The following is a 10,613-nucleotide window of genomic DNA, read 5'->3' on the forward strand; positions in this document are numbered from 1 at the left end:
TCGTACGAACCCTTTGTACGAACAAAAGTAAGAGAAATTTAGGATAAGAATACGAACATGTTCTTGCATGAGGCCCATTGTGAGTAATCTGAAAATTTTTGTTAATAAAAAAAATTTGGAGAAAAAATGGCAACATATCGTTTGATTACAGTATTGCAATACATTGCGATATATCGTATCGTGTGTCACGATATGTATCATATCACCAAATTCTTGCCTACATTCTGTTATAATGTAGCTCATAATAAACTTCACAGGTGAAGAGTTTTTCATGCTACACCATGGATGTGAAATCTGGAGTCCAAGAGTAATGTGGGTCGGTTTTGTGGCTCAGGGGTGGTTGGCTCTGGACCGCATGCAAACATTTATCTGGGCACTCGGTTCTGTTTGTTCAGGCGGGTCACATTATGCCAGCGCGTCACGCGGAGGGGCGTGCTTTGGTGATGATGTTTGAAACAAAAAAAAAGTGGATGCAGAAAACCACAAAACACTGATTTGTTTGGGAAAAAACCAACAACCTGCAACTGATATCCTTTCAGCCTTTTGACAGACCGAAGTTTCTGCGAGCYGTTTGGCCTGCAGCAAACTGAGGACGTGATGGAGAGCTCTTTGTACCGTCGGCTGATTGAAAGGTTTTTGTTCAAACACGATAAGTCTCCTCAGGCTCTCTGGGGTTTAACGGGATCAGTGACCCTGTACAGTGGAGACTCCACAGCTGCAGATGGTTTAGATTTCTTAAAAGTCGATATATGTTGAGTAGTTATGACCAGTCAGTGTCTTACCTGCAATGGGCAGMGGAAGATCAAATAAAGAAGTTAAGCTAACCGCTAATTCATGGATAGCCCAGTAAAGAGATTTTTAGCCATCAAACATGTTTCAAACTTTTAGAAAGTAAGAATTTTGGTTCATCTGAAGGCTTTAATAGTAACATTTATATTGTACAGTATTTATAGTTTATATTGTAGCGTATTTTATTTTTCTGAGATCTTCAAAGATTTTAGTGAATTTATCTTCCAGTTCRATACACCATGCACGAGTCAGGTGATGGATGTGAGCAGAATATATTTAAGATTAACTTCTTAAAAGGTACTTCARCTACTCCTTCCTCTTCCCATGTGTGAAGGTTCAAATCCTCAAAGCAACAAAGATCTTTCCTCCACACCTGGACAACATACCAGACCGACAATCCCTCACTCACTGTAAGTGTTTCAAGCTGTGGAACAGATGAGCTTCTTCTCGTCACATTCTACTGTATTTATTAGAAAAAATGTGTCTGAAACAAAGTCTTMATCTCAGTTATCTCCTTGTATTCCTGTAAAATATTGTCCTTAAATAATCTGATTGAAACAAAACAAATAAAACAAGCTTTTTTATTCATGTGGAAAAGTTACACTTTCCAGGAAGCTGAGGACTCATAAATTTGTGGTGAAAGTTTGGAAGGATGAGATCAATTTAGTCATCCTTTTAGAGGACTGCGGGGTATAAAGTATGTCCCATAAATAAAGGTTTCTGTACACCAGACTTTCTTAATCTGAGCACAGTGTCTATTTGCTTCAAGATAAAAATGTAAACTACTAGTATGGGGCGCCAAGTGTAAAATAAAATKTTAACAAACACATTTTTTATTATAKAGCTCCCTTTTTGAGTGTTAAACCCTAGTTTAAAAAAAATCCACAAACATTTTATTGTTGTTTAGCTTACTGTTCTTACATTTGCTAACTTTTACTAAATGTTAACCTTAAATGTTAAATATTATATGTAAATTTAAATATAAAAATTTAACCATTTTAACCAAACATTGTGGCTAAATGTTAAAGTTTACTTTGACGTATTTTGGAATGACCACAGTCTTTGCCGTTATAGGATGTAATCATCCTGCTAATGCTGCTAACTCTGTTAGCACTGCTAATGCTGCTGATGTTGCTAACTCTGCTAATGTTGCTAACTCTGTTAATGCTGCTAACTCTGCTAATGCTGCTAACCCTGTTAATGCTGCTTACTCTGTTAACGCTGCTAACTATGCTAATGTTGCTTACTCTGCTAATGTTGCTAACTCTGTTAATGCTGCTAACTCTGTTAACGCTGCTAACTCTGCTAATGTTGCTCTGCTAATGTTGCTAACCCTGTTAATGCTGCTTACTCTGTTAATGCTGCTAACTATGCTAATGTTGCTTACTCTGCTAATGTTGCTTACTCTGCTAATGTTGCTAACTCTGTTAACACTGCTAACTCTGTTAATGTTGCTTACACTGCAAATGTTGCTAACCCTGTTAATGCTGCTAACTCTGTTAATGCTGCTAACTCTGTTAATGCTGCTAACTCTGTTAATGCTGCTAACTCTGTTAATGCTGCTAATGCTGCTAAAGCTTCCCTGCTAAAACAATCTTGCAGTTGCAGCTGGTGTCCAAGCTGCATTTTGAACTGCCAGACCACAGGTACCATTCATATTGTTTTAATTTAACACATTTTGTMTTTAAAATTYAAACGTYWTCTTSAGCAGCGTTAACAGCGTTAGCAACATTAGCAACGTTAACGATTGCTTTTGCCTTAGGATGGTGAAGTCCTATCAAGAGCCGTGCACCAACAGAAAAGGCTGTTCCATTCAAGAATACAAACTTCTACATTTAACCATGTTTAAGATTCAACTTTTACATTTAGTATTTATTATTTAGACAAAACATTTACATTTAATGTTTAGTAAAAATTAGCAAAATGTAATAACAGTGAACTAAATAACAATTAGTGTAAATTTTTTTGGTTATATTTTATTTTGCACRTTTGTGGCTCATATCCTAGCTCCACAATCTCCTAATGAAATGTTGTTTATTTGTTTCTGTTCTGTGTCAAGCAGGTGTTTAGACACATTAAAAAACAACGAGGCAGACTGGAAGCAGGTGAGCATTTTCAGCAGATTTGTTTGACTGGAATGCTTCTCTCCCCAGGTTTAACGATGCTTTGACAAGTTTCCTGCGGTGAACTTCRTGGCACCGAGGTCCGGGCGGCTGTACTGCATAAGGTCAGCTGTGCAGAAGCAAACTTCCACCTTAGTTTTATTGTAATTACACAGAAACCAACACAGGATCCAGCATTGGTGCTCATTAAACGTGTAACCCTCGGTGCCGTGCTGCCCTGTCACATTTTAAAATCACTCTCTCTCAGACGTCTAATTATCGCTGCACTTGTTGACCAGCTCAGCCCTTCTCCCTGTTTGCGTTCGTCATTTTCTGAGCGTCACAGCTTTGATAGTAGTTTACRACGTTTTCAGCGACGGCAAGACAGCAGATTGTTTCAGTTCTGGAGGTTTACTGAGTTTAGCAGGTTCTAAAATTATATGACGACACACAGCTGTCTCCATGGTGTTATTTATTAAACAAAAGCTTAGCTGACTCTAGGTTTGTGCTGCCGTACCTGCTCAGTCCCATCTAACTGTCCTGTGGTGAACTTTAACCTTTRACCTGCTRACCGAGGTCTGYAGAGTTTAGACGTGGAGCTCTCCGTTTTCTGCAATTTCCTCAAACATAAACCTTTATTAAAATTTCAGAAGCCGACAGGTTCGGATCCGCCCGCCCTCCAAAACTCTCAGTATTATTTTAGGGTCGGGTGCTGATGAAAAAGCAGGAATGTGTGTTTTTAATCGTGCGCTTAACATCCTCAATACCTGTCTGAGCAAATCATATTCAAAAAGGCTCACATTTTCTTTGCACATACCTACTCTACAACGTACAAAGGAATGTTTAGATAGGAGCAGATTTAGGTGCTTTGTGGTTGGGGACTTTAAAGACTTGAGCCAAAAACATATCACTTAAAATGGTAATAAAAGCAAAATGTATTTATTATTTATTTATTTAACTTCTGTGTTTGTATTTGTTTGTTTATCTGTCATATTAGCAAAATATACCATTTCGCAGTGAAAAAATGTGCATGTGCAAAGCGGGCCAACCTTACACATTGATTGGGAACTGAAACCAGGGGTGGAGCCAGAGGGGCGGATGGGCGTGTCCTCTGGTACGATTGTCCACCCCCAAATATTTGACGTGGGTGGGGATCTTGGATTTTTTTTAAAGATTTTTCTCTGACACTACTGTATAAATGTTCAGCTGCTTAAAATTCATTAATTATAGCCCTTTTGTAAAATTAGCATTAACAGTGGTTAGCTTAATTTGGGATTAGGATTAACAGTGGTTAGCTTAATTTGGGATTAGCATTGACAGTCAGCATGTGATCGTAGTCAAGTTGGCTGTGGTGGCCATCTTTAATTTAGGATTAGCATTTAGAATTTGGTAACGATTGTTTTTGGCTACTTCTACACAAATATTCAGCTTTTTTATGTTTAAGAATACCTGAATAATAATTTGTGACTAGCATTTGTAGCATGTATTTTTGACCATTCTTCGTTATGATCACACAAAATTTCAACTTACCTTCTTAAATTTTTWATTCCAGAGTGCTTTTCTTCTTTATTTGTATGTGCCCCCCTACAAAATACACTTGGTCACCCCTTGCAAAAAAGTCTAGCTCCGCCCCTGATGGAAACGCCATTGTAATTGCACAACTTTAACCAACACCGTTTTATAGACCCGACGAATTTGCGTTAAAATTTCCTTTAGGCTCACAGGTGAGATTTTTAATATTTCCTCTATAATTCTGTATTTTGAGTTTGTTGAATGTGCATAATTCCACTGGCGTTTATAGCAATCTTGGCATTTTACCGGTTGACCTGTGACCCTGAATTGCAAGGCTCTGCTATGCGCTCAAAAAAACTACGAACTACTTTAAGCAAACTTTAAAAATAATCACTAAATTTAAATTTAGACCTGATAAATTTAGAGTCAACCCAAATCAAGGTGTGTGGTTCGCCACAGCTAACATAAAACCAGCTCAAACTAAGCCGATGAGCTAAATTTTAGTTTGGTAGTAGCTAACCCAATTTATAACACGATTTGTCTTTTATCTTGTCGAGATCAGAGACGATCCTTCACTCCAGTCCCCACATGTATGTCCTGAGGGACATGGAGGGGAAGCTGATGAGGTGAGCGGTGAAGGCGGAATGACAGACAGACAATTTAACAGAAAATTATTCTGGTGAAGGGGTTCAGTCTTTGTCCCACTTTCACTTTTCATCAAGTGTTTTGGCTGCTGGCAGGCTGAAGGAATGCACCGCGGGGCAGCTCGACGCTCACCCCGACACAGAGAGAGACATTCTGCTGGTCCACGTGTTTCTGAGAGGTGAAAGGCAAGAAGGGTGTGGCTCCACCAGAGATTAATGTCTTCGCAGGTCATGTGCAGACAAAAACACACAGACTCCATCCATCTTGATACATTGCCGTTTCGATACACTCCAGCGGGGGAGAAATTACCTGAGCTTAACTTTTAAGTCACTTCAAAGCTTTTAAATCCATTTAAAGGTTCTTCCTGCTGCCTTCAGGTGATGTTTGTGGTATTTAACAGAGCTCTGCATTTCTGGGTTTGCTTTAAAAAAAAAGGCAGGTTAAGGCAGAAGAAAGTAGCTATAAAAACAGAACTGCAGCACCATCTACCTTCATATACAGTAACTTCATCTGTACCATTAATGATCAACTCTGTGACGTCGACGAAACTTTAATAAACATATTTATTACTGAAGCCAGTTTTTAATCACTCTAGATGCATAAAACGCACAGAGCATTTTGTGATGAATACAATCAACACGTCTACTTCCTTAGCGATGTTCAGTAAGAATTTATTTTCTGAAGCGAGACAAATTAATTCTATTCTGCAACAGTTTAATTATAAATAATAACATTTCTTGGCTCAATAAAGTAAATAAGGAGTGCGAAGTCTGTCCGTAAAACATGAAAATCATCCAATAATTCTCCCAGAATGTCCAAATATTCATATATTACAAGCTCCCTAACATTCAGCAGGGTTTTTATTCCGTTTGACCAACTCTTAAAACATAAAAATAAAGCTCAAATGGTTGTCGTGTCACCGAACTCTTTGTTCCACTTGGTGTACATGCTCAGAGTGGCTGGGCTGACTGTGGGTTTAATGCGCTTCAGGGAGTCCTCGAAGTCTTTCATCTTGATGTTACGCATCTGTGAAAACGGAAAAAACGGGTGTAGCTACACAAAATCTGTTGTTACATAACAAACGAAAACTTGTGTGTGATTTACGACATCGCCTCACCTCTTTAGCTGATATATTTCGCACTTGGTCTGGTCCCAACTCTGAAAAAAACAACACATTTTTACATGAAAGATTTAAAAGTTGTCTAAAACAAAAGATGAAACCAGAGGAAGAGAATCCCAACGAGCTCCTAAACCTGYTTCTGTTCTGGTTTTTCTACTTTTAGCTAGAATTGTGCTAATTTTGACCATTTTGCAAAATTTAGCTTCCATGTATTCTTTTACAGCTTTTTACCTTCTAGCATACATGTTGCTACATTAAGCTTCTAGCTAAACTTTTGCTATTTAAGCTCATTTTGCTAACACTTTGCTGCTTTTAGCAATCATTTTGTCAATTTAGCTAGWGTTTTGAAACTTTAAGCTTTAGCCAGCCTTTAGTTAAATATATATTACCTAGCCTTTTTCTACTTTAAGCTACAATTTGTAAAGTTTTAGCTTAAATATAACCTTTTGCTAGTCTTAGCTTTAAGCTAGACTCATACCAGCTTAGTAGTCTGTTTAGTTTTTAGCTATTAATTGGCAACTTTAAACTTTTAGCTAGCCATTGGTCTCATTTAGCTTTTAGTTAGCTTTTTGCTACTTTTAAAAATTCCTTTGCTATGCTCAGTTTTAGCATGCATTTTCCTACTTTTAGCCAGTGTTTTGCTATGTTTAGCCCACYATTTCTTGCTATTTAGCTAGTTTTTAAAGAGTATTGTGCAACTTAAAACTTTCAGCCATTGGTCTCATTTAACTTTTAGYTAGCATTTTGCTACTTTTAGCTAGTCTTTTGCTATGTTTAGCCAACCATTTCTTGCTGTTTAGCTATTATTTTCCTACTTTTAGTTTTTGTCTAGCATTTTGCAAATGTATACATTTAATTGACCTTTACTTTTACTTAGATTTTAGCTAGCATTTTGCTACTTTTAGTTTACTGGGTTTCACGTCTATCAGTTTAGTCTTGAAAGATAAATTTATTTTCCCAACATTAAGACTTTTTTTCTGTCAAATCTGTTTCCTCTTTAACCTTAAAAGAAGGAAATAAAAAGATTTCCTCATAGTGAGCCTGATAAACAGTGGTAAAAATGTGATTTTGTGTCCAGTTTAATAAAAGAATCGTACCTCTGATAGGTCCGAGAGCAGCGTCTTTGGCTAACGATGTCAGATCACTTCCTGAGAACCCTTCGGTTGCTCTGTTAGATAACATTTTTTAAGAATTTACATGAAGCGAATTAAAAAAGCAGCACTGTAAAGGCTCGGTCGGTGACTCACTTTGAAAGGTAAGTCAGTTCGTTCGAGCTCAAAGGATTCCCGTGTTTTCCCAAAAGATTCTTCATCAGAGTCAATCTGGTCTGAAGGGAAAAAAAGAGTTAAAATCATGAGCTAAAATACATCAAGAGAAACAAAAACAGAAACACTGATGGGTGATAAATACCTTCTCATCAGGCAATGCCACGTAAATTCTTTTTGCAAAGCGCCTGTTAAGATAAAAGCATCAAAAACCAGCTGGGATTTTGAACAAGAAAAGGAAACGTCAACACGTCTGGTGGTTATTTACCTTAAAACTGCTTCATCGAGCTCCTGCGGCCGGTTGGTCGCTCCCATCACCAGGACCCTGTCGTCCCCTCCGGACTGCACCTGAAATCCAGACATGCAGCCGTGAAAAACCACGCCTTTGTTCTCCCATCAGATTTCAGCGTCCCACTCTCTTACCCCGTCAAACTCGATGAGGAACTCGGTTTTTAAACGCCTGGAGGCGTCGTGTTCGCCCTCCCTCCTCTCGCAGAGCAAGCTGTCCACTTCATCTGAAAGTCAAATCAGAGGAAAACTAATAGGTTTATTTATGAGCTAAAATTATAAACTGAACCTGTAGAGCGGGTAGAACAGACCGATGAAGATGACAGAGGGTTGTAGCTCTCTCGCAACTGCAAACAGAGCCCGTACAAGCTTTTCACCTTCTCCTACCTGTGACAAAACACAAAGGGTTAAAAACACCACAGCATGACGCCATTATGTAGAAAATATTTGTATTTTTCTTACATATTTAGATGTTAAACTAGCAGCGCTTATGTTGAAGAACGTGGCGTTAGACTCTGCAGCGACAGCTTTGGCCTGACAAATGGAAATAAAGGCTATAATTCAGTAAATAAAGATAAATGTGCAAATAAAATAAAAAAACAGAGTTTGATTTAAACAACTGAGAGTGTTGTGTTCAAACAAACCAGCATGGTTTTCCCATTCCCAGGGGGTCCAAATAAAAGTAAACCACGTGCAGGGGATCTCAGGCCAGTAAACAGCTGGACAGGAAGTGTGAGACATTAAACCTCTGAAGCACAGATACAATAAGGAGAGAAAAGTTACAAAAAAAAATAATTACCTCTGGTCTTAAAGAAGGAAGGATGACAATTTCTTGAAGTGCTTGTTTAGCCAGATCTTGTCCAGCGACGTCATTAAAAGATACAGACGCCCCCCTGCAGCGAACACAAGGGGTTACTTTAAATGTTTCATTTTAAACGCAGCTGAAAAGTGAAGGTGGGCACAAATTTTTATTCTTCAAACTGGCTAAACTGAAGAGCAAACACATTAAACTAAACCTTAACTATAAAATCTGAACACGCTAAATATCATTAATATCATTATTCAGTCCTGCTCTCCCCGTCTCTCCATCCCCACCAAACTCCATTCAAATTTTGCGTCTTTTTATTTTCTTCTTCTTGTAGATTTTTTTTACTGGTTGTTAAATAAATTTGGGTTTCTGTCGGAAAGGAGGTCGAGGGTTTTGTGTTTGTTCGGCTCAAGAAAAAAATGAGCCCGATGGTTAATTGCGTAGTTTTTTTCACAAGATTACCGTGTTTCCTGCTGCTGCAACGAGCTCCAAATAGTTTACTCATTTCTTTAAAAACAACATAAATTCAACAAACCACAAATCATACGTTAAATGAAGGTAGCAGAAGAAGAAAAAAAATCTTATTATATCTGCCCCTTTTTCTCAAATAAATTCAATCAAAAATAATCTTTAGTTTACAAAAYAAATAAATAAATAAAGGTTTAACTCCTTGAACAAATCAGACATTTAAATATTTGATAGGTTGATTATTTTTAGAAAAAAAAGTGGTGTAAACTATTTATCATAACTCCAGTTTTAACTGACCTATTACCACAATTAAAAATACTGGTGTATAGTTTAAAGTCTCTACTTTTAACACAAATTGCAACAGAGTTTCAGAGAGGCTCTGTTCATCTGCAGCCATTTAAATAGTTCATGTGAATAGATCATGTCACATACATTCATAGGGGCTCTTAATTAATGTGCTTTAAGTACCTGTCAATAATTTCATTCAGGATCAAGTTGGCCAGTTTACTGTCCACATTCTTGAAGTTTTTCAAGCCCCTCCTTGGGGGCTGCTTCACAGCTGTGGGCTTCCCGTTGTGAACTTTTCCCGTCCGGAGCATCACCTGGAACAGGAATCAAATTACACCTGAAGCCCTCACCAGCCTTACAAAAGCATAGATCTCCACCATAGATGAGAAACGATCAAAGCACCTTTGGGTCGGAGGGTCTCGTCTGGGGTCTGACAGCAGTGGAGGGCCTGGGGTTAGTGGACGAGCCGGAAGCTGAAGGCTGGATATTAGGCTTTGACTGTGGCTGAACAGAACCGGACGTGGACTGGGGAGGAYTTCTGTTTTTAGACTCCTCTAGCGTGGCCTCTGGGAATCAAGAAGCAGTTCAAGTTAATGCAGCTTTAACAATTTGCAACACAATCCAGATTTTTAGCTAAGAATTACCCAGTTCAGCAAGCCTTTCTTTAGCCATGGTGAGGTTGGCCATCATTTTATCCTGCAGCCTCTTCGACCTCTCATATTGATGTCCTGTTGACAAAACACACAGTATAATTAGCTTCCTAACATTAGGCATACCATGAGTGTATTTGTTTAAATACCTGTTCCTGTCAACTCCACAAAAATGCCCCTTTCGAGCTCAGCGATCCCCTTCTTGTACCACTGCAYAGCTTCTCTCTTATCTGCTGTTATCACACAGAAAGCGCATGTTTATCAGGAGCTATCTCACATTTTAACACTAAATAACTGACCTGAAGACTAAGTAAACAAACCTGCACCGTCTTCGTCGATCCTCAACGCCTTGGATATGTACTCAAACGCTTGCTTGTGGTAGTTTATTGGTAGTTCTTCTCTGTCTCTGCTTTTAGATGACATCGCGTTACTTTCTCCCTCTGCTCGGTTTTAACTTGGTTTAGCGCGCTGTGGCGAACAAAGGGTTAGAATTAGCTTTTAAATTTAATCTATAGAGAAATAAAATTGGATTTTGTCTTTATTAACTTGTTTTTAGCCTCATTTATTGTATAATATTTATGGTCCATTTGTACACAAACAATTACCCCATTAGCTTCCGCTTTCCGGACCGAAGCCCCGCCCCTTGCTCTTCTTCTTCTGTTATTGWTTTCATGGCGG

At 38.4% G+C, this 10,613-nt stretch overlaps 2 protein-coding genes across 3 annotated transcripts in view; one reads left to right on the plus strand and one right to left on the minus strand.

The window, feature by feature from the left end:
* Positions 1–1,496, plus strand: part of opn6a (opsin 6, group member a) — a 14,433-nt gene extending 12,937 nt beyond the window's left edge. Inside the window, exon 7 of the mRNA XM_014005938.1 lies at positions 1,124–1,496. The gene's annotated coding sequence lies outside the window, so the exon portion shown is untranslated. The remainder of the gene's footprint in view (positions 1–1,123) is intronic.
* A 4,086-nt stretch (positions 1,497–5,582) lies between these two features.
* spast (spastin) lies at positions 5,583–10,613 on the minus strand. 2 transcript variants are annotated; one of them, XM_014005942.1, is made up of 17 exons: positions 10,541–10,613; positions 10,256–10,403; positions 10,085–10,165; positions 9,930–10,013; positions 9,688–9,851; positions 9,466–9,599; positions 8,521–8,614; positions 8,366–8,440; positions 8,184–8,255; positions 8,033–8,108; positions 7,857–7,948; positions 7,702–7,781; positions 7,579–7,621; positions 7,416–7,495; positions 7,266–7,336; positions 6,166–6,206; positions 5,583–6,074 (listed from the first exon to the last, which is right to left on the minus strand). In XM_014005942.1, the coding sequence occupies exons 2-17, from the start codon at positions 10,356–10,358 to the stop codon at positions 5,949–5,951; spliced, it is 1,416 nt and encodes a 471-aa protein (XP_013861396.1). In that variant the 5' UTR covers positions 10,359–10,403; positions 10,541–10,613; the 3' UTR covers positions 5,583–5,948. The 2 variants fall into 2 exon arrangements, with proteins under 2 accessions (XP_013861396.1, XP_013861395.1); XM_014005941.1 differs by having other exon boundaries at positions 10,085–10,168.

Source organism: Austrofundulus limnaeus, unplaced genomic scaffold (genome assembly GCF_001266775.1).
Source record: "Austrofundulus limnaeus strain Quisiro unplaced genomic scaffold, Austrofundulus_limnaeus-1.0 Scaffold33, whole genome shotgun sequence".
NCBI classification, from domain to species: domain Eukaryota; kingdom Metazoa; phylum Chordata; class Actinopteri; order Cyprinodontiformes; family Rivulidae; genus Austrofundulus; species Austrofundulus limnaeus.